At 39.0% G+C, this 23,937-nt stretch overlaps 1 protein-coding gene across 11 annotated transcripts in view; it reads left to right on the forward strand.

The window, feature by feature from the left end:
- LOC123586297 (suppression of tumorigenicity 18 protein) overlaps positions 1 to 23,937 on the forward strand; it is a 257,980-nt gene that overhangs the window by 169,149 nt on the left and 64,894 nt on the right. For 7 of the 11 annotated variants that reach the window (XM_045455341.1, XM_045455340.1, XM_045455337.1 and 4 more), the window contains 2 exons: positions 13,961 to 14,047; positions 20,650 to 20,849. The exons of 1 other annotated variant lie outside the window; for it this stretch is intronic. In XM_045455341.1, the coding sequence (XP_045311297.1) occupies positions 13,961 to 14,047; positions 20,650 to 20,849 (287 nt within the window). Of the gene's footprint in view, positions 1 to 13,960; positions 14,048 to 19,873; positions 19,878 to 20,649; positions 20,850 to 23,937 lie in introns of those variants that run through there. 3 more of the 11 variants (XM_045455344.1, XM_045455343.1, XM_045455345.1) reach the window with 2 other exon arrangements.

Below are 23,937 nucleotides of genomic sequence, written 5' to 3' on the forward strand. Positions count from 1 at the left end.
GTGTTCTCAGAGAAGCAGTTTTGTAATACTCTTTATGAGGCTATGAATTACAAAAACAAGATTACGTGATGGAGTATTAAATTCGAATGGAGTCACTGGCAAGACGGTCACTCACTCCTGCCCCCGCTGGTGAATGGAACTGTGGGGGCATCTTATGAGTGGCCCAGGGGGTCAGCCAGCCTGCTAGCTTGGGAGGCAGGAGAACCATGTGGTGACCAGGCCTGTCTGCATGGGGGCAGGCTGGGGAAGTGGCCCCTCAGAAGCTCTGGTGGTAGGTAGCAAGGAAGGCACAGGCACATGTAGAAGGGGCTGGGTTACAGGAAGTGAGGTGTGGGACTTACAGCTTCATTGGTGGTTGCGTGTTTGTAAAGCAGAGACAACCTTTCTAAGTTATTTCTGATTCAATAGGATGCTTGGCTGCTGAAACAGTTTGCAGATTTGTGTGTGTATCTGCATATACCTTCACATACACACAGGGACATTACACATACGTTTATATACACGTAATTATACCAATATATTAAAGTAGGTGATGGCTACTAACTCAGTACTCACTTTGCTATTTTAACCCTGGTGCTTCCTTTTAAGTGTTACTCCAGAACAGCAGCCTAGTTCTGTGAAATGACTCATAATATGTCCTCGTGAAGCTGCGAAGGGTAAATGGGAACACTCGACGCATCAGACAGTTCTTTCATAGCAGAGACCTTGTGCGTATCTGTAGGTTTCTCGTATGTCAGTTCAGAGGACGAAGAAAGGAACCTAGATTTATGGACCGAATATCTGCATTCAGGTAGACGTCAGGAAATAAAGTTGGCATTTATGAGAGCAGTCGTGAAACAGCCATGTGCTCTTCAAAAGTCATTTGTCGGGGCGCCTGGGTGGCGCAGTCGGTTAAGCGTCCGACTTCAGCCAGGTCACGATCTCGCGGTCTGTGAGTTTGAGCCCCGCGTCGGGCTCTGGGCTGATGGCTCAGAGCCTGGAGCCTGTTTCCGATTCTGTGTCTCCCTCTCTCTCTGCCCCTCCCCCGTTCATGCTCTGTCTCTCTCTGTCCCAAAAATAAATAAACGTTGAAAAAAAAAAAAATTTAAAAAAAAGTCATTTGTCCTAGTAGTTACTCATTATTTGATGAAGTTCTGTCTTTGTATCTGTATTTGTGCCTGTTTGTTTCATTTTCTCTCAGTGGGTATACCTCTGCCTCCTAGAGATGTGTCTGTGTCTCCCAGTCTTTCCCACTCTAGACTGCTCTCAGTATCTGTATTTCTGTTCATCTTTGACAATCGAGTTGTTCCCCTCCCCCACCCCGTGCTTGGTTTCCTTCCTTCCCCCTCCCAACCTTCCTGACTTCCTTGGGATCGCTTCTAGCTCATTCTCTCTTTCCCTCTCTCTCAGCTCTCCTTCTTTTCATAGTATCTGTCTTTGTGCAAATCTCTTTTCTGCACGTCCACGCCAGATCTACCCTACTTGAACTTGAGAGGAACATTCTTTTGAACACCGAAAAATGTCTATAATGGAAACCACAGTGGGAGTTGCCAGAAAAAAAAATCAGCGACTAGTGAAAGGGTCAACTTTGATAAACTCTGTTCTAGATGACAAAGATAACATGACTCCCCTTTTTACTACAAAATAGTACAAATATAAATAATACCTGGTAAAACAATTCGCATATAAATTTCATCCAGGAGTAGCGAATTCATTACATTGCAAAGAAAAGCAGCCACTATATTAGCTTTTAATATGCAAGATATGGTTATAATTATCCATAGTATGTGAAAATATTTGATTCTGACATCAAATTTTTAAACATATATTAAGCTTTATTCTCAATAACCATTCAGAACCTACTCCGTAGAGAGAATTCATATACGCACATCTTGGGAAAAAGAAAATAAAGTGTTCATACTAGAGAACAGAAGGACACCTATACTTTATTCATTATAATACTAATTAGACCTTTGTGTTTCCTGATCTTCATTTAGAGCTCTACTAAATTAACTTGATATTACTTATGTGGCTCTGATTTGAGTGTTTCTGGGAGTGATTGACCGACAGAAACAAAGAAGCTTCAAACCCCATCACTAGCTAATGGTTTTTACTTTGTAAATAAATGAGATCATTTTCATTAATAAGGCTATGCCTGCATCACAAACATGTAGGAACTTGATATTCAATAGATTTGGGCATGGTGTACAATAGAGAGAAGTTTTGATAAAGTTGTCCACAATAAACTTTTTTTTTCTCCTCTGAGTTGTCTGGCTAATTCACATGATCTTGAATTTTTTTACATAGTCATGTGTTAAATATTATTACCTTTGTTATTTTTGTTCAAAAGTAATTTTTTTTTTTTTTGAGAGAGAGAGAGAGAGGAAGCTCAAGTGAGGGAGGGGGCAGAAGGAGAGAGAGAGAATCTCAAGCAGGCTACACAGCATGGAGCCTGATGCAGGGCTCGATCCCATGACCTGGGGATCACGACCTGAGCTGAAATCAAGAATTAGACACTCAACCAATTGAACCACCCAGGCACCCCATTTTTGTTCAAAAATAATTAATTTTTTTTTTTTTTACATTTATTTATCTTTGAGAGACAGAGAGAGAGAGACAGAGCACAAGTGGGGGAGGGGCAGAGAGAGAGGGAGACACAGAATCGGAAGCAGGCTCCAGGCTCTGAGCTGGCAGCACAGAGCCCGATGTGGGGCTTGAACTCACAAACGGTGAGATCATGACCTGAGCCAAAGTCGGACGCTTAACCGACTGAGCCACCCAGGCGCTCCTGTTCAAAAGTAATTTTAAAGCAGATGTTTTCTATGTGTATTTTATAATCACTGTCACTTTCTCCTTTCTGATGTTCTGTTCAAAAATGAGAGCTGAAGTGGAATTTTGGCAGGGTCTACGTTCTGTTCAGCACCCTCCATTAAAACCTGAAGTTCTCGTTCTGATTATTAAATAACTGCAATTTACTTTGAGCCCTAAGTTTTATGACAAAGTTAACTGGTTTTTTTCTTTCCTTAGAAGCATGCATGGAAGGGTTGTTTCTCTTCCAGCTGCAGAGAGCACTTGCCCGGTGCCTAGATGATCAAAGCAGACACTTCATTACCTCTAGGAAGCCCAGGCCCCATGCTACACACACATATATAACGTCTAAACACGTATAAGTAAAGTACGAATAAGGTTTAAAGTCAGGGAGAAGACGTACAGGGTGTCAGTCCTTGTAAGACATGCACCAAACAAAATAAAATGGGATATTGATTAAATGGCCAGATGATTGAAGCTTTTCTATAGACTTCACGGGGGTGGTTTGAAAATAGTATGAAGATACTCGTATTTAAGATTTCTTTTTCTTTCAAGTTTGAACTTTGGGGCTTAAAAACCATGTCCCCCAGGGAAGATCCAAGCCAGCATGGCTAGTTCCTCCCAGGAAACAGGGCTCCCTGACATCCCAGTGTCTTGTTGGCCGAGCTTAGGCAAGTGGGAGGGGTCGGAGGTGGAGTAGAGGCACGGCCCAGCCCCCCACTTCAGTGGCACCTAAGCCTTCCTGTTTAAATTTAACCATTTTTGAAAGCATTTTCTGCTAACAAGATTTCTTCTAGTAGCAAAATTGCTATATAAAATTTTATAAAACATGATGCTAGGGAAATTAAAGGAGAGTACATTTTATTTTCCTCTAAAACTAGGCATTTGTGAATATGCCAAAGAAATGAATGTATATGGTCTTATATACTAACATAAGATACACAAATACTGTATTTTTATCCCCATTATCATGGAATTTCACAACTCTCATTATTTTAACTTATTTTATTTTATTTTATTGGCTAGGAATAGAAGTTTCAAATAAAAGAATTCAGATTGTTGACTCCTTAGTTACAATAAAAAGAGTCACTTTGAACTCAATTCTACAAATGCATTAACTTGAATTGTCACAATGCTATTCTTATTCAACCACATTTAATTTTTTTAGCAGATACAATCTATAATAAAATACTTATAGATCAATTAAGATGATGCAATAATCTTAAAGTGTTTGTTTTTTTTTTAAGTAGGGCTTATTTTAAATATCTTCTCCTCAGAAAAACTATTCTGAGGGGCGCCTGGGTGGCTCCAGTCGGTTAAGCGACCAACTTCGGCTCAGGTCATGATCTCGCAGTTTATGAGTTCAAGCCCCGCATCGGGCTCTGTGCTGACAGCTCAGAGCCTGGAGCCTGCTTCCGATTCTGTGTCTCCCTCTCTCTCTGCCCCTCCCCGCCTCGCACTCTGTCTCTGTCTCTCCCAAAGGTAAAAAAACGTTAAAAAAGAAAAAAATATATACTATTTTGATAAGACAAACATTAATGAACTATGTAAATTTCATTTTTGTATTTCTTTAGGATTAAAATAAGATCCCTACATTCCATTTTTCTTAATATTTTTAGTTTTATACTGATATTTGACAAAATATAAAACCACATATATTTTTTATTTTATGTACTTATAAAAGTATTTTGAAGTATTAATAAATTAAAAAAATGTTTCCATGTTTATTTATTTTTGAGAGAGAGAGACAGAGAGACAGAGTGTGAGTGGGGGAGGGGCAGAGTGAGAGGGAGACACAGAATCCGAAGCAGGCTCCAGGCTCTGAGCTGTCAGCACAGAGCCCGACTTAGGGCTTGAACCCACGAACCGTGAAGATCATGACCTGAACTGAAGTCCGATGCTCAACCAACTGAGCCACCCAGGCACCCCGAAGTATTAATAATTTAAGATAACAGTCTGGCTTTGATGAAGCTAGATTTCCCAGCAAACAACGACGAATCTCTTTCTGTACTTAAATCCTTTCTGAATTCTTTCGGTACCCTCATCCTGAAATGCACACACTGATCATCTCTTGCTGTCTTCAATTTTCTGATTTTATCTTATTCTATCCAATTTCTTTTGGGAGAAATCTGTATAACCCATCACATTATGTTTCTGAAAAGATGAATGAACTATTTATATATTGCATGGCTAAGCTGTTGCTGTACGTTAACTAAATTGTTTAGTCAATCTATAGGCAATTAAAAGAAATTTGGTGGGGCACACATTATTTACCTGAGGTACGTCATTTGCCTGTGGCTATAAATTCGCAGGAAATGTATATTTTATGTTATACCATATTCCAAAGTTTGGTGTATTGTGTTTCACTGAACTGTTGAATAGTTCTTTCTATAAAAGTCTTGGGTTCGTGTGAGGATTGAATTATTTGTAAAAAGGCATGATTGTTGTGCGTTCTTGGAGAGCAGAGGTTGGAACTGATTGGTTCATGACATCATGGTCGCTTGGTCAGTCTTCACGGGGACCGACTAGGATTTCTTGACTTACCTGCTACTGTCAGCTTACCTCCCGTCTCTTTCTGCCATGTTGCAAAAGCACATCCTCAGTGGTGAAGGGAACTAGAAGCAAAAGTTCACAGAGGTCAGTGAACTTCTGTTGCAAGAAGGTGGGCTAGCCACGTCGCGCGCACATTCAGCGAGTAGCTTTTTGGTGCGTCTCCTAGAGGAAGGCAGTTCCCTCGATTCGTGTTTGAACTGCTGTCATTTTTATATGCTTCCATCTGGGTGGAGTTGAAGTGTTCACCAGCACGGAGAAGCGACAGGAGGTCTTTAGGGAGATTCAAGAGTAGGTTTTTATTACTATTATTGTTGCAGTGTGGCTTTGAATGGCTTGACTATTTTATGAAAAAAACTGTTGTGGATGTTAGAAAATTAATCTATCATTCGTAAAACTTAATCTCAATTAAATGAGCCAAAAGGCATCTATTAGCTCTGGCCTTATGGGGAAAAACCTTCCTCCCTCTTGTAAACCTGATATTATCAAATAACCTTGCCCGTGGAATCAGTGTTCCATGACGGCAAACCAACCATCGGTAAATAGCAACAGCTTAGATGCTGAATTTATGACATGAGTAGTAGGAGAAGCTTAAATTATAGGTTTACTGTTGGGCACACTCTAGCTTGACATAGCTCCATAAACATGAGCATGGCCACAAGTTTCTAAGACAGAGCTGAGAGCCGGCTCATGAATTGCAGGCACTGTCCTCAAAGAATGAACAATATCGCTATAGTCTTCCTTGTAGATTTGCCATTTACAGTAGCCTTTAGGTTCTGTCGGGAATCACGAGACCCATTTCAAATGAAGACGGGATTTTCACTTTCCCACGGGGTCCTGTCTCCTGTGTTGCTAAAAATGCAGTCAAGTAGCTATTGTCGACTATGGGTATCCATACCTCAGAGTGTTGGGGTGCAGAGTTTCAGGAAAGAAAGTGACGTTTCTTAAATTAAAAAAAAAAAAAAAACCTGCAGAGAAAATATAACATTGCATCATATGTAGCATCATGTCCGGGCTAAAAATTCCTGCACATTTGCCTATATTCTTACCAGCAGTGATTTAGGCATTTAGGGTAATCCATTCACTTTGTGAAAAATACAGTGGAAAAATATTGAAGACCCAATTTTCTAGTACATAACATTAAGATTCCATTTTCTTTCTTGCTTTCTTTTGTTCTTTTTAGTGAGGTTCTTAGACTTCAATAGGTAGTGTTTTAGATCACTAAAAGGAAGTTTGTCTGTTGAAACACAGGGACAGGCGAGTCGATCCTGTCTACCTCTTCTCTGAGCTACTGTCTCATATATTTGCTGTGTCACTCATTTCAAACATAATTATAAATTCCCTCCTGTCAGTTATTTTTGTCTCATGTGTTTCCTTTCTCCCCCGAGTTAGATTATGAGTTCTTAACGGAGATCATGTTTCACACTTTTGCATATTTTATTCTGCTGAGCTAATAACAAGATCCTTGAAAAAGTCACTGAAATATGCCAATTTTTTTCAAATTTTAAAATTAAATATATAACGAGACTCACCACGAATGGCTATCCCAATGGAGTGATGTGAAAAACATATGTCAAAACAATACGCTATGTTGTCAAAGAAACTAACATGGTTTTTACTATCAGTCTCCCAAGTAGAAAGCATCAATGTTTCTTGGTTTTCTAAGTGAGTAGTAATGAACTGTGTCTTCATCTTCTTGCCTCGAACGGAGCCAAGAGCAAAGGTACATACTGCAGCCAAGATCATAAATTCTCTCAGAACAAGAATTGCAAGAGAGACCGTATCCAGTTCTGTAGGTCAGGGGTGAGCTGCACACCTACCAGGGCTTTCAGACTAGCAGGGACCTGCCCGCAGCCCCCAGGGCTAATTTCATCAGTCCTTACCCAACATTAGACCCCCTGAGAAGCAGACCGAGACATGAATGTGCCACACAATGTTTTGTGTTTGTTTTCGGTGGGCGGGGAGGCATGTTCTTGGGAACAGCACCCGTCGGAAGAAAGGGCGGCAGGATTGCCCATGGGGAGATGAATTGCAGTGCGGTTGCAACAGAAGCCTCGGCCATTTCTACTGAGAGCTCTGAGATTTCTCTTCGGAGTTTGTCCTTCCTTAAGGCCAGGGAGAATGCGGGCTGCCCCTGTGGGGATGTGTTTGGAGTTACGAGTTCTCTCAGGGCAATTCTCTTGGATTCAGCTAAGAGCCATTAGAGTCCAGCACTCTCTCTAGGCGGGGGAAATGAGCACCTTAATCCTGAATTGGAGAGAGGGTAAGGGCATATCATGGCAACCACTACAGTCTACGCATCACACTTCGGACCCACCTGCTTCACGTATCAAGCTTAATTTCTATTTACTCATCTAGTCATTCCCTACATCCTTGTCAAGTACATCTGCTTATCTAGATGGCTTACTTGGTGGCCTGACTCAGACCTTCCTCCTTAAGGGATCTGAGCCCCTGGTCAGCGTAACATTCAGATTCTCTGCGTGCTGCACATGTTGATTTGTTGCCAGGTTCGGCTAGGAAAAACCAGGAGACACCTCGGTGGATCACTTGGGTGCTAAATGTATTCTTCTCTGTCCTGAAAATGTAACAGCCACCTCACTTCTCCCAATGATCAGAGTCAGTTACTCTTTCCAGGATGATGACTCTTCTTTGCCTGCTGATATCCCAGTGCAAGAAGCCCAAGTGACTGAGAGGCATTTGGGGCTTAAAGTTTAACAGGACTTTTACTATGTTCCCTGATGTAAGCATTCTCCTTTTGGGGACCGAGATCATCAGACCCACAGAGTCTAGATTTGGGGCAAGGGATATATAAGTCCCTCACGTTGGCCGCTGGAAGTCACGGGACACCGAGCCACTCCTAATCTACCTCATAGCTCTTGGACCCATATATTCAAACTGTCAAGGACATAACACTATGCAATAATCATTAAAACTGCATATTGCCAGGGGCACCTATGTGGCTCAGTCAGTTAGGTGGCTGACTCTTGATTTCATGATCTGACCGTTTGTGAGTTTGAGCCCTGTGTTGGGCTCTGCACCGACAGTGCAGATTCTCTCTCTCCCGCCCTTGCTGCCCCCCCAAAATAAATAAACAAACATTTTTAAAAAGTGCATATTTCCAGTGGACAGGCTTACCCTGGCCTGGTGCTCCCCCCTGGCCCTAAACCCAGTGGGTGGTGTACCGTGACCCAGAGCTTGTACACAGTCCACACAGGGGACATCCCTTGAATGCCTGGCTTTGTGTGAGGGCTTGTGTTTCTCAGTGTCAAGGGGCTGAAACATTGTAGAGATAATTCTTGGCAGGCTACCATATTCAGGGCCCTGAACAGACAGGCAGACCCTCCCTCAGTCTTCCTACAACCACCCCTTGAAGCCTGGGAGAGGTAGCTGTTCACCTAATACATAGAAATAACCACAGAGTCAAGCAAAATGTAGAAACAGAAGACTATGCTCCAAACAAAAGAACAAGATAATATCCCAGAAAAACAAAACAAACAAAGCCACACACACACACACACACACACACACACACCCTTTAATGGAAGATAAGTAATTTACCTGATAAAGAATTCAAAGTAATGCTCATTAAGATGCTCACTAATCTTAGGAGAATAGATGGACACAGAGAGAACTTCAACAGAGTAATAGAAGCTATAAGAAAGAACCAAACTGAAGCCACAGACTGAAGAATACAATAACTGAACTGAAAAATATGCTAGAGGAGTTCAGCAGCAGACTAGGTGAAACAGAAGAAAGGATCAGCGACCTGGAAGACATGGCAGTGGAACTCACCCAAACAGAGCAACGAAGAGAAAAAAGAATTTTAAAAGGTGAAAATAAGGGACTTCTAGGACAACATCTGTTAGAAAAACATTCACTTATACGGCTATCAAAAGGAGAGAGAAAAAAGAACAGATAACTTATTTGAAGAAATAATGGCTGAAAACATCCCTAACCTGGGGAAGGAAACAGACAGATCCAGGAACTCCACAGAATTTCAAATAAGATGAATCCAGGGATCCACCTCAAGATACCTCATAATTAAAGTGTCAAAGATTGAAGACAAAATCTTAAAACAGCAAGAGAAAAACAACTTGTTATGTACAAAGAAACCCATAAAACTATGAGCAGATTTTTCACCGGAAACTTTGTAGTCCAGGAAGAGGTATCATGATATGTCAGCAATGCTGAAAACAAAAACTTGCAACCAAGGATATTATACTTGTAAGGTTATCATTCAAAATTGAACGAGAGATACAGTGTTCTCCAGACAAGTGAAAACCAAAGTAGTTCATCACCATTAAACTTGCCATACAAGAAATGTTAAATGGACTTATTTAAGCTGAAAGAAAAGGTACTAATTAGTAACAAGAAAATGTATGGAAAAGCTCACTGGTAAAGGTAAATATATAGTTAATTCAGTAATTACTTATAAAGCTACTATGAAAGTTAAAAGACAAGAGTGGTAAAAAAAAAAAGTAACTATAAATGTAAAAATTAAGAAATAGACAAAATAAAAAGATGAAATGTGACATCAAAAATACAAAATGTGGGAGTGGGGAATAAAAATGTAGTTTTAGAATGTGTTCAAACTTAACTTGCTATTGACTTAAAATAGACCAATATATACAAGCTGATATATGCAAGCATCATGGTAACCACAAAGCAAAAACCTATAGTAGGTAAACAAAAAATAATGAGACTGCAATCTAAAAATAACACCAAAGAAAGGAATCAAACCACAATGGAAGAAAGCAAGAGAAAAAGAAAGAAACAGACAGAAACTACAAAAACAGCCGGAAAACAATGAACAAAATGGCAGTAAGTACCTACCTGTCTATAATTACTTTTAATGTCAACGGATAAATACTCCAATCAAAAGACAAAGAGTGGCTGAATGGATAAAAAACAAGACCCATCTCTTCACTGCCTACAAGAGACTTACCTCAGATGTAAGAAAACACCCAGACTGAAAGTGAAGTGTTGGAAAAAGATGTTTTATGCAGATGGAAACCAAGAAAAAAAAGTTGGGGTAGCTATACTTATTTCAGAAAAAATAGACTTAAAAACAAAGACTGTAATAAAAGATAAGCAGGAGATGCAGCAAGAAAATGTAACATTTATAAATGTTTATACATCATGCATAGGAGCACCTAAATATGCAAAGCAAATATTAACAGACCTAAAAAGAGAAATCAATGACAATACAATAGTAGTAGGGGACTTTACCACCCTACTTACGTCAATAGATAGGTCATCCAGACAGAAAATCAAGAAGGAAACACTGACACATTAGACCAGATAGATTAAACAGAACATTCCATCCAACAGCAGCAGAATACACATTCTTATCAAGTGCACATGGAATATTCTTCAGGATTGATCATATGTTAGGCCACAGAATAAGTCCACATAAATTTAAGAAGATGGAAATCATATCAAGCATCTTTTCAAACCACAGTGGTGTGAAACGGAAAATCAATCACGGAAAATAAACTGGGAAAAATCACAAATATGTGGAGATTAAACAACATGCTACTAAATAACCAAAGGTTCAATGAAGAAATCAAAGGAGAAATAAAAAAATACCTAGACAAATGAAAATGAAAATACATCATACCAAAATGTGTGGGATGAAGCAAAGGCAGTTTTAAGATGGAAATTCATTGCAATCCAAGCCTACATCAAGAAACAAGAAAAATCTTAAATAAACAATCTAACTTTACACTCAAAATCTCAAATAAACTAACTTTACAGCAAAAGGAATGAGAAAAAGAGGAAACAAATGAAGCCCAAAGTTAAAAGAAGGAAGGAAATAATAAAGATCAGAGCAGAAATAAATGGAATAGACAGCAAAAAGATGATAGAAAATATCATTGAAACTAAGAGCTGGTTCTTTGAAAAGATAAACAAAATTAATAATCTCCTAGCTAGACTTAATAAGAAAAAAAGAGAGGGCTCAAATAAGTAATGTCAGAGGTGGAAGAAGGGAAGTTACAACTGATACCAAAGAAATACAAAGGATCGTAAGAGACTGCTATGAACGATAATATGCCAACAAATGACAACCTAGAAGAAATGGATAAATTTTTAGAAACATAAAATCTTCCAAGACTGATTAATGAAGAAATAGGAAATTTGAATAGACCAATTTTCAGGGATATGGAAGCAGTAATCTAAACCTCCCAACAAAACAAAAGTCCAATCCCAGATGACTTCACTGGTGAATTCTACCAAATATTCAAAGAAGATTCAATAGTTATTCTTCCCAAAGTTTTCAAAATGTTGAAGAGGAGGGAGTATTTCCAAACTCATTTCACAAGGTCAGCATCACCTGGCTACAAAAAAAGCAGAAAAGGATGCACAAAAAAGAAAATTACAGGCAAATATCCATGATAAACACAGATGCAAAAATCCTCAACAAATATTAGCAAACTGAATTCAACAATACACGAAAAAGATTGTGTACTGTGATCAAGTGGACTATATTTCTGGGATGCAAGGATGGCTTATCATCCACAAATAAATCAATGTGACACACTATATTAACAAAATGAGGGATAAAAAATGTTATGATCATTTCAATCAATGCATAAAAGCATTGAAAAAATTTAACATCCATTAATGCTAAAAATGCTCAACAAAGCAGGTATAGGAGGAATGTACTTCAAACCATAAAGGCCATATATAACAAGTACACAACATCATACTCAATGGTGAAAAACTGAGAAATTTTCCTTTAAGATCAGGAACAGGGCAAGATGTCTACTCTCATCACTTTTATTTAATATAGTAGTGGAGGTCTTAGCCACAGCAATCAAACAAGAGAAATAAATAAAAAGCATCCAAATTGATAAGGAAGAAGTTAAACTGTCACTATTTTCAGATGACATGATACTATACATAGAAGACTTTTCTAAAGCCTTCACCAAAAAACTTAGAACTAATAAACAAATTCAGTGAAGTTGCAGGATACAAAATCAACATACAAAAATCTGTTGTGTTTTTATACACTAACAACAAACTATCAGAAAGGAATTTAAAAAACATCCTTACAATTGTATTAAAAAGTATGTAGGAATAAATTTAACCAAGGAGGTGATACATCTGTACTCTAAAACTACAAGACATTGATGAAATAACTTGAGGAAGACACAAATAAATGGAAAGATAATCCATGCTCATGAATTGAAAGAATTAATATTGTTAAAATGTCCATATAACCCAAAGCACTCTACAGATTCAGAGTCATCCCTATCAAAATGCTAATGACATTCTCCCCACAGAAATAGAAAAAAAAATCCTAAAATTTATATGAAACCACAAAAGATTCTGAATAGCCAAAGCAATCTTGATAAAGAAGAATAAAAGTGGAGGCATCACACTCCCTGATTTCAAACTATATTGCAATGCTGTAATAAAACAGTATGGTATTGGCATAAAAATAGAAACATTCATCAATGGGACAGAATGGAAAGGTCATAAATAACCCCCCCCACACACCCACACACACACACACATATATATATGGTGAGTTAATTTATGACAGAGGAGGCAATAATATGCCATGGAGAAAGATCAGTCTCTTCAACACGTAGTGTTGGGCAAACTGGACAACCACATGCAAAAGAATGAAAGTGGACCACTATCTAGTACCATACACACTAATTTAAAATGGATTAAAGATTTGTATATATGACCAGTACCCACAAAACTCCTAGAAGAAAACATAGGCAGTAAGATCCTTGGCATTTCTCTTGGTGATATTTTTTGGATCTGACTCCAAAGCCAATGGCAACGAGAGCAAAATAAACAAATAGCACTACATCAAACTAAAAAGCTTCTGTACAGTGGAGGAAATCCTTAGGAAAACATAAAGGCAACATCTTCAATGGAATAAGATATTTGCAAATCATATATCTGCTTAGGGGTTAATATCCAAGATATATCAAGATCTACAACTCAATAACAACAACAAAACACAAACCATCTGATTAAAAATGGGCAGAGATCTGAATAGACATTTTTCCAAAGATATGTAGTTTGCCAACAAACATATGAAAATATGTTCAACATCACTCATCATCAGTAAAATAAAATCAGAATCACATTGAGATATCATCTTATACCCACCAGGATGGCTATTATCAAAAAGACACAAAATAACAAGGCTGGTGAGGATGTGGAGAAAAGTGAATGTTTGTGTACTGTTGTTGGGAATATAAATTTGTGGAGCCCCTATGGAAAACAGAAAGGAGATTTCTCAAAAAAGAATAATTAAAAAAAAACTGTCATATATTCCAACAATTCCACTTCTGGGTACTTATTTGAAGAAAACAAAAAAAATTATTTGAAAAGATATATGCACCTCTATATTCATTGCAACATTATTCACAGTAGCTCAGATATGGAAACAAAGTGTCTGTCAGTGAATGAATGGATAAAGATGTCACACACACACACACACACACACACACACACACACACACTGGAATACTACTCAGCCATAAAAAAGAATAAAATCTTGTATTTGTAACAACATGGATGGACTTTGAGGGTATTATGCTTAAGTGAAATAAGTCAGATGAAGAAAAACAAATGCCATATGATTTCATCTTGGCAGGGTATCACCTCCAAAGGTAGCATCTCAGCTATGCCTTCAAGAAGCCATCGTATCACTCCATCAGGCCAGCAATTTCTGCGATGTATGGTAAGTGATATTAACATGTACCCAATTATTTTGTTCTCATAGTCCTCTTCCTAACAGGATCCTGTGGTCCAATGAGATGTATGAGAATTTCTTGTGTGGAACAAACATTCCATAAGCCTTCAGAGAGTGGTGCTATGAGGCTCTGAAGGCAAGAAAAACAAGTCCATATCCAAAATATGTGTCAATTCCAGTCAAGTTAAATTGTTGGTCTTCTCAAAGGATGGTGTCATACTGGGCACGTGCCATTTATTTCTTTTGCTGACACACAGGACATTGGGCTGTGAGAGTAGCTAATTCAGTCTTGGTGGGAATCCATGTTTTCGGTATATTCAGTGCCTCCTCCCCTGCCCCTGAGTCTACTCCATTAATGACTCCATTGCAACAGCATCTGAAAGCTAAAGAAAGAGCCTGGCTGATGTCTGACAAGGCCGTTATGTCTGGATGGTGGTTTAATGCTCATTTCCTGGTATGTGCTATATGGTGGGTGTCATTGCACAAGACAAAGGCCTTCAAATTTCGTCCTAACTTTCATAACTGCATTCACATGCCTTTTCCTCAGACCTTCTTGTCCCTGATTTTCTGGCTAAACCATTCATCTCTGTCCCTGCCTGACTAATTAAACTATTCACTTTGCCTATGGGCACCTATATTTCCTTTCCTTGGCAACTTTTCTCTTCATGCAAAGTGGAGGGCCAGCTGCATCCCTGCCCTGTCCTGTAGCTCTGCCCACTGGGAAGTTTCTTCTCTCTGTCCTTTCAGAGCCACCCTTACATGGTGACCTGCGGCCTGTTTTCCAGTTGCCCTCAGATGCTGAGCCAACTCATTTATAAATCAAGTTCTTCCTTTTTCTCCCTTTGTGTCTGATATTCAAGACCCCTATATGTGGCTCATCTGTGGCTGTTGATGGTGAGGTACTGCCACCATAGTGGTGGATGTTATGGAATCTGATCGCTGATCTTGCTTGTTTCCTCTAGACTTGCCTCAGCCTAATGGGGGGCCTTCCATGACTTCGATGCCTGCTTGACATCATGACTTGGTAGATCTAACAGAAACTAGTTGACAATGGCCATCTCTGGCTTCAAGTTCAGGGATTCTATCTCTGCCAGTGCTGTTTTTTGAGAATTTCTAATTCTTTGCTGCAATGTTGTGGCCCTCCTCCAGAGACCTATGGATCTATGTTGTGATACTTCCATTAGGTTGTGATTTTCTTATTTGTTTGCAAGAAATCTTTATATATTCTGTATGTAAATTTTTTTTTTTTTAAGTAAAGATGAATTGCAAATACCTTCTCCCATTCAATGGATTGCTTTTTCTACTCTCTTCTTAGTCTTTTAAATCCATAATTCTTCTGGGATTGTTTGTTGTATATGATATAACGTAGAAGTCAAGACATTTTTTTTTCAGATAGATATCGAATTGACTCAGTGCCATTCACTGAGGAAACAACCCTTTTCTCAACAATACCTTTGTCAAAAATTGACCACGTATGTGTGAACCTATTTCTGAACCCAGTGGATAGAATATCTGTTGTGTTACATTGGTCGATTTGTTTATGCTTGCACCACAACACCCTATGTCAAGTACTAGAGATTTATGATAAATTTTGACATTTAAAACTGTAAGTCTTTCAACTTTGTTGCTTTCTTCAAGATGGTGTATGTTGTTCTTAGTTCTTTTCATTTTCATAGAAATTTTACAATTAACTTGTTAATTTCTATTTTTTAAGTTTATTTATTTATTTAGAGAGAGAACAATTGTGAGCAGGGGAGGGGCAGAGAGAGAGGGAGAGAGAATCCTAAGCAGGCTCCGTACTGTGAACGCAGAGCTCCATGTGGGGCTCAGTCTCACAAACCATGACATCATGACCTGAGCCGTGACCAAGAGTTGGATGTTTAACCCACTGGGCCACTCAGGTGCCCCTTAACTTGTTACTTTCTAAAAAAATAATTACTCTTGGGACTTTGAGATTTCATTGAATCTAATAGATAATTTTGGGGAGAATTGAAATCTTCCAAAACTGAGTTTTTAATTCCATGCACATCTTATATTTCTCTGTTTAGTTCTTTAGTTTTCTTTAAATGTTGTTTTGTGTAAGTTTTATGCATCTTTTTTTAGATTTATCCCTAAGTATTTTATATTTCTATGCATTATAAATGGTTTTATTTTTTAACTTTTTTTCTAATTAATTTTTTTTTAATTTGAGGGAGAGGTAGAGAGTGGGGGAGAAGGGAAGAGGGAGAAAGAATCTTAAGCAGGCTACACGCTCAGCACAGAGCCTGATGTGGGGCTTGATCCCACGACCCTGGATCATGACCTGAGCTGAGACACTCAACCAACTGAGCCCCCAGACCCCCCCCTCTAATTTTTTATTAATGGTTTATAAAAGCTCAAATAATTTGTAATGACTTCATTAAATTTGCTTTCTTACTTTGATATTTTATCTGTAGATTCATTTGGATTTTCCTTAAATAAAAGGATGTCTCTGAAAATAATTTAATTTTTTTCTTTTTCAATCATCATACTGTTGTTTTTTTTCTGAATCATCCTTAATTCAAATTTATACTCCTTGGTTCCTTTCCACAAGTCTGTGGTGTTCTTCCTAGTTAAAAGAAATCCACAGGAGTACCTGTTATGAATATTCCATAGAAATGGAACCTATAAATAATTTCCATAGGCTCAGGGATTCATAACTTTCATTGATTTTTGTATTTTATTTTTTGAGGGGAGTGCACTCAGAATAGATCTATTGCTGAACCTGCATTTTTTAATTTGTTACATGTCTTCTTGTAACTTGCATTGAGAATTTATGACTGGAAAATAAGCTGGAAGACTGTAGAACCCACTGTTTATTGGACAGATTTTGGGAATTCACAGGTTTCTAATTTGTTGTACTCTTCTTTGAAATCTGAAAGATCAATGGATGTGACTTCTAAACATACTTCCAGCCCTGAGTCTATCATTAAAGTTATCTAATTGTTGTTTTTCTCAATCATTGTTTTGAATGAAATTTCAGCCATATGTTGTCATCAAAGGGAATGCCATTTCAAATTAGACTCTGAGTTTCTAAATGGAAGCATTTCTCAAATATGTAACCAAAAATTTCTCCGAAGTAAACATACAGATCTTTTAAAGATATTTTAATAAAGTCAAAGCCACAGATATGAAAATGTGGTGTTGAAAGGTATTTGGTGCATTGATAAAGTTCCCTCGAGGACTGTGGATGTTTAAAGCAACAGTTTGATTGAATAGAACAATAAATGCAGGGCTGAGTGTATTTTTTCTCTTTCTTTCTCATCTACTAGAAAAATATAGATAATAGAGCTCATTTATTTCCTTAACATTTCAGAGCTCCGCAGATGGGAAAACACAACCCAGTGGAAATTATTTCTGGCAACCTTGAGAAGATATGTTAGCATTTTGTGGCATTTCTTTCAGTGACATGTAAAGCATGGCTTTCCCTCATTGCAGTGTCACAGTGAAGTGTCACAATAAAGCCAAAATAGTGTGCCCTCAGGGAAAACTAGGGAAAGGGACCATTTTCCATGCACACACAAAGGGTAATATTTGTTATAAAGCCTTTCATTTTAGCTCCAAATGCTGCCTGGGCCATGGCTACTTTGCAATGGAGAAATGCACAGAATGTGAGATTTAAAGCAAATGTTATGTATAAATCTCGTGTAATTTATGTAAATATAAATAATATGTAAAAAATTAGAATGCATTTACGGACATACAAGCATGCATAAATCTATGCAGTATGCTGGGGAGAGAGTTTGTGATGTCGCCTTGTGACAGCATCAGTCTCGTGTTGATGGAGTCCAAGGAGCACTGAGCAGGGAGTCAGAACAGTTCTATCTTAACCTATTTTAGTCAGTAACAGCACAGATGTTATCTTCTCTATCCACCACATGTGATATAGAAATTATTATCCCTATTCGAGGGATAAGGAATTTGATGTTCCAAAAAATACAATTATTTTTTTCCAGGTTACACAGATAATATTCTTTAAGGAACTTCCTACACACTATCAAACACAATCATTTATTTGAAGCTAAATTTGTACTTTCAGTAAAACCTTACATAGCCCTTTCATCCTTGCACAGTTAGTATTTGGACCTAAACACTGAACTTGAGTTTTATTACCATTAAATATCATCTCATTAGGTTCACCCTACAACTCCAGACTGTGGACACTTTGGGGATCTTAATTACATTTTGCAACATGATTTTCATTGCTGCAACTCAGTACTACCTCCAGATCTGACGAGCGTCCTACATACCTGCACCTAAATCATTGGGCAAAGCCCTGTGATAGCTTCCTTCCAGTTAGAGACGTGGCTGGTTGACTCAGGTATAACTTCACCCAGTTGCCAAATGCATATGGAAATTAGCAACTTCATTGTTTTAATCTGGCAACACATAGGAAAAAACATGAGCTTTGGGGTCCAGCAGCCTGGGATTCAAATACCAGCCACACCATTGACCAGGTACGTGATTTTGAGAACGATACTTGTCTTTATAAGTCAATTTGGATAACAGTGTTAATGGCACAAAGTTTGTAAGGATTGTCCAAGTAATAGACGGTCAGCCTCATTCATCCACCATCAAAGCAAGAAATGACAGTTTCCTCATCAACCAGTTAGTAAACCAGCCCTGCCACCCAGGTCTTACTGATCAGTGTTTCCTGCCACTGACAAATCTTTGTTTTGATAAGCTTTCTTGGCCTTTTCCCTGGCACAGATGGTATGCTTAAAGTGGTTTTTAGAATCTGCTTTCTTTCCCTGCTTCAATACCTGAATGACATTTGCCAGGAGCCTCTCTCATTTTCTATGCATCTTCTTGGTTTGAGATAATAGTTTAGTGGTCTGGTATATTTTCTGAGCATCTTTAATGGAAGTTCACTTGACTCAGGACACTTTAACTCGTTTGGGGAAGTTCTTGAACTCTCCTCACATACCTAGGAAATGTACCCATTTTGATAAGTTTCTCTGTCCCCCTTCCTTCCCAGGTCAGTCTCCTTGACGAAGAAAACTCGTGTAAGGCTAGTTCTGCTTCTTTTTGCACATTCCCATTACCTCCCCACGTTGTAGACTTTTCCTTGAGAAACCACCAGATTTAGGCCATGTAGGTTTCCACTTTCTGCAGTCTCCATATGAATGTTATATATCCACCACCATATAAAGGCAGGTTTTAGCTACCGTAGTCATCTGATTATATTCTCTCTTGTTCCATCTTCTGTACAGGGTCGCTTTAAATTTGGGCTCATCAGAGAGATTTTGCAAAGGGAAATTAGTTTATTTGGGAAGGTCACTGTTCTCTTCTGGAGGATAATTTTCAATTGTCCGCTTTTTAATCTTTTTTTTTTTTTTTTTGAAAGATTTCTAACCCTCTCGGATTATCTCTCTTTCTATATTCCTTTTTTCCTGGAAGGAATAGCCTTTTTTTCCTCCCTCTGAAGTTTTTTAAATCTACCGTTCTAAGTTCAAGAATTCACATACAGCTGTAATCACATAATTGTTGTGAACGGGGCCACTGTCTTTGCATTGATGTTCCTAAGAGAACAATTTAAGTCCTTTATCTACTTGATAATATTACTGAGTATTCAGTAATTTTTTCGTGATGGAGTAAGTAATATCTTATTGCTCTAAGTTTCTCTGTTCTGGATCTTTGCTTCTAAAGCTTTGTGCTTTTCTTCAAAGAGCATTTAATAAATATCTCTCACAGACTCACTGTGGGCTAAGCCCTCTGGTCTTCCTGGATCTTGCCAAGAGAATGTTTGTCTTAACTTCAGCACATAGAGTGATCTGCATTAATTCTGAGTGAGCTATAGGTAGGAAATCTGTTTTGAAAGGGCCGCCCTCAGGAGCATTTCCAAATAAAATCATACGAGGACAAGAATAGGGATAAACTGTTGTCCATTTTTGTGAAATCCAATCTTATGTCTCCTCCTTTTATTTGTTTGTTCTGTGTGCCAAATGGGTGAGAATCAAAAGGCAGAATGCCACGTAGCATCTTTCCACCTTTTTTTATTTTTTTATTTTTTTATTCGTGGCTGGAGATGGGCTGACAGAGTGTTCCTAGCTTGCCCCTCCCTTTATGCTTTTTCCTTTCAGGTCAAAGCTCAGGATGTGGCATCTCAAGTTTGGTGCACAACCGTGGGAGAGATAAGCAGTTTGGGTAGCAAACAACTATTCGAAAAACCTTGTGGTTTATCCATACTGGACACGTTTTGTGTGTGTGTGTGTCTGGTGGTATATTTTGCACATTAGCTGTTTCTTAGGATTAGCAAACCAGTACAAATCTTGTTTCATCCCTCCCTGGGTATTTAATGTAGTGCCAAGCAAAGCACAGATTAACATATGCTTACTCAGGATTAAGGATGATTTTTAAAAAAAAAAAAAAACTCTTCTGATAGGCAGTAAAATAGAATCCACACAGTTTAGTAGAGTCAGTGGATGGGCTGTTTTCATTAGTGCCAACAACTAACCCTAAACCTTTGGTCCCAGGTGTCCACAGGCTTTGGGTTGCACTTCATGGAAATCAGATGGCAAGTAGCAGTAAAGTCTTTTCTCCATGTTCTTAATTTGCCTCAATCACTACAGTGCTGCGTACGATTGTTCCATGGCGAAGAAGAGGAGAGCTGCAGAGCAGGCTTTGGGCGTCCCAGTCAACAAGAGAAAATCCCTGCTAATGAAGCCCCGACACTACAGCCCGAACGTGGACTGCAGAGAAGAATGTGACGACAGGACCGAGGCGGAGGAGGAAGATGGCCTCCCGGAAGCCAGCGATCACACCGCCTCAGGTAGCGAGCAGGAGTGGCCCAAACTTTGTCTACTCCCTGGCACCAAAGACCCAGTCTTCACTTACGTAGAACATAGTCTGTGTGGCTGTGAAGGCAGATTCCCGTTTGGAAGCAAAAGCAAACCTTGCTTTCACTCAGCATCCATTTACTGAGAGCCGATGTTTTTCAGTCAGTAACTGTGGAGAGTCTAAATACAAGCCACGGAGAGTCCTTGCCCCGAGTCCATTTTCAAAAGTATACAATTGGACTGTGCCTCTTTTTGAAGAAAATAAAAGATCTAAGCCTTAAAGAGAACCTCGACTCCCTAATAGGACGGATGTCTATCCCTGAAAGAACCCTTAAAAATAAAAGGGCAGACATATTTAAGCTTAAGGTATCTAAGATAGGACATATAGAAATAAAGCATTTACTTCTTTTGTTTTATAAACATGCAGAGTATTATTTAGCCACTATCCCCCTCCCCCAAATATATTTGGTAATAACACAGACTAATTCCGGTGGCCTGTGACCTTAATATTTTTACCATTCTAAAAATAAGTACTTACAGCAATGGACTTAGCAGAAGGGACCTAAAGTTGGCCGTCCAGGGTCTCCTTCAGCGGGAAGATGATACATTATAGAAAATGTATCACTGTGCCCATTAGTTCAGAAATAAATAATTTTCATTTATCTTTAGGCATGCATTGTATTTCGTGAATTTGACTCTTCACTCACTCATGACATGCTGTTTGCATGCTAAGTGATATGTAGTTACTCTTTTGAAATTTTGGGATGTGTTTCTCCCCAGTTCACAGTTGCTTCTATTCGGCCCATGGCACTCACAGCACCTCCAGGGGTTGGACCACCACCAACCACTTTATGCATGAGGCTGAAATCAAAGGACACACAACATATCTCAAAAATCTATGAAAAAAAAATAAATGGAAATCTAAAGCTTGACTGGTTAGAAAATGAAATGAGGGGTACATCTATTCTACGAAATACGTCTTTCCTGAATGTGACTTTTTAAGGAATCAAAATGCACTCAATAAGATGTTATGTGAAAAGAAGTATGTATTATACAAGCCAAAGGCAGTGAGTTCTTAGATCATAAATATCTGTTATTGAAAGAATCATAGTAATAGCGATAGGTATTACTAGAAAAGATGTAAAAGTGTACTGACTGAATGAACACAAATGTCAGGTCACAACCATCAGATCTTCGGTAATTTGGGCTTGTGAGTAGTTTGAGATTTTGCAGTGAAAACAAAGTTGTATTTTCTGATTTGACAGTGTTTAAGTAAATGTCCTGGCTTTTCTGTAGTTAGCATATGGCTTACAGCCTCATCGGTCATCTGTAAATTACAATCATCCTTGACTCTTTGTTTCCTTGAGCTGGTCAGTTTTTCGTTGATTTGTGAAAATTGCGGGGTGAATCCGGTATTAGGGAAGGTCCTTGAATCGATGTGGTTAGACTTGAGGCATAATTCATCTAGTTGACATTAATTCACCGAGTATTTTTTTAAATGGGCATCTTTTACACCAACCCATTCTTGTAAGTACCATGAGGACAGGACTGTTCTGCCCACTGACTTCCTGCCTTTCACGTTAGTCACGTGATCATCGTAGATGCGTAATACCAACCAAGAAGATGTACTGTCAGAATGTTCTCAGTGAAACATTCAGTTACAAGCATTGATGGACATCTATTTGCAGCTTCCCAAATGTTACCTATTTTTATATTTAGCACTCGAAGCATTACTAGTAATGAATATGCTGAAATTATAGTGGTGGTAGCCATTATTTTTGCATTCTTAATATATTCCAGGCACATAAATTACATCACTTAATCTACCCAACAATGACATGAGGTACGCATGATTATGGTCATGATTTTACAGATGAGATCACTGAAGACCAAAGAGATTTAATGCTTAAGGTAATGCAGCTCATAGGTGTTGAAAAGAAGATAATTAGGACACAACTGACAGATAAGCAAAATAATTATTTCCCAGCTAACCGTGCTCCATAATCCAATTCTCCCGTGCTCTGACTACCTCCAGAAAGTAGACAGGGCAGCATTTTACAACATCAAATCACAAAGTCACATTTCCAGAAATGACAGGTCACAGATGCTCCTATCCTGGCTGAAAGAGCAAAACTCTCCGTTGGCTTCAGTCTATGAGCCCGTCACCCCCTCTCGCCAGAAGGAAAGAGAGCTGAGTTAGGGCGCAAGTCAACATCGGGGCTTTCCACCTGTCCTCTCCTTTACTCCGGGTACCCCAAGGTCTTTACCTGTCCAGGGGTGTGCCCAATTGTGTCTTCAGCAGGCAGTTCAGATGACAGAGAGAGGGAGCAGGGCTCAGGAAGGCTAAGGTCCTAAGCTTGAATTCATTTAATGGCACAACTGCGTCTCCTACCCTCAACTGGCTATCTCTCAAAGAGCTGCAGGTGGACATTAGTGGTGACAGAAGAGATTGTGGAAAACCCATACAGATGCAGCTTCTTCACTGGGGCAAAGGGAAGACAAGTTTGCAAAGTACTACCAGGAGGTGGGTAGGGCAAATGCGTGCTTCCCCAGTGCAGACGAGGAAAGGAAGGTCCCCTGGAAGTGACATTAGCCAAATGTGTGGAGTCCCTCCTCAGTTTTTTTTTATTTAATTTTTTAATGTTTATTTATTCTTGAGAGATAGAGACAGAGCACAAGCAGGGGAGAGGCAGAGAGAAAGGGAGACACAGAACGGGAAGCAGGCTCCAGGCTCTGAGCTGTCAGCACAGAGCCCGACGCAGGGCTCGAACCCCCGGATTGCGAGATCATAACCTGAGCTGAAGTCTGACGCGTAACCGACTGAGCCACCCAGGCACCCCCCTCTCCTCAGTTTCTAAGCACGCACTGGTGACTCAGGGAAATCTGTCACTACTGTAAGAGCTCTAGGGGCTGGGATGATCGTTTTAACACATCTTACCTCTCAAAAAATTGCAAATAATGAATAAACCACCCCGATTTTAGAACTTTGAAGGATAAATTCATTTTTCTAGGGCTTTTGTTCCCAGCAGAATTTACATATGCAAGAGACCTGGAAAACTAATTTGTCTGTAGAAGCAACGT

The sequence above is a fragment of the Leopardus geoffroyi genome, chromosome C3 (genome assembly GCF_018350155.1).
Source record: "Leopardus geoffroyi isolate Oge1 chromosome C3, O.geoffroyi_Oge1_pat1.0, whole genome shotgun sequence".
NCBI lineage: Eukaryota > Metazoa > Chordata > Mammalia > Carnivora > Felidae > Leopardus > Leopardus geoffroyi.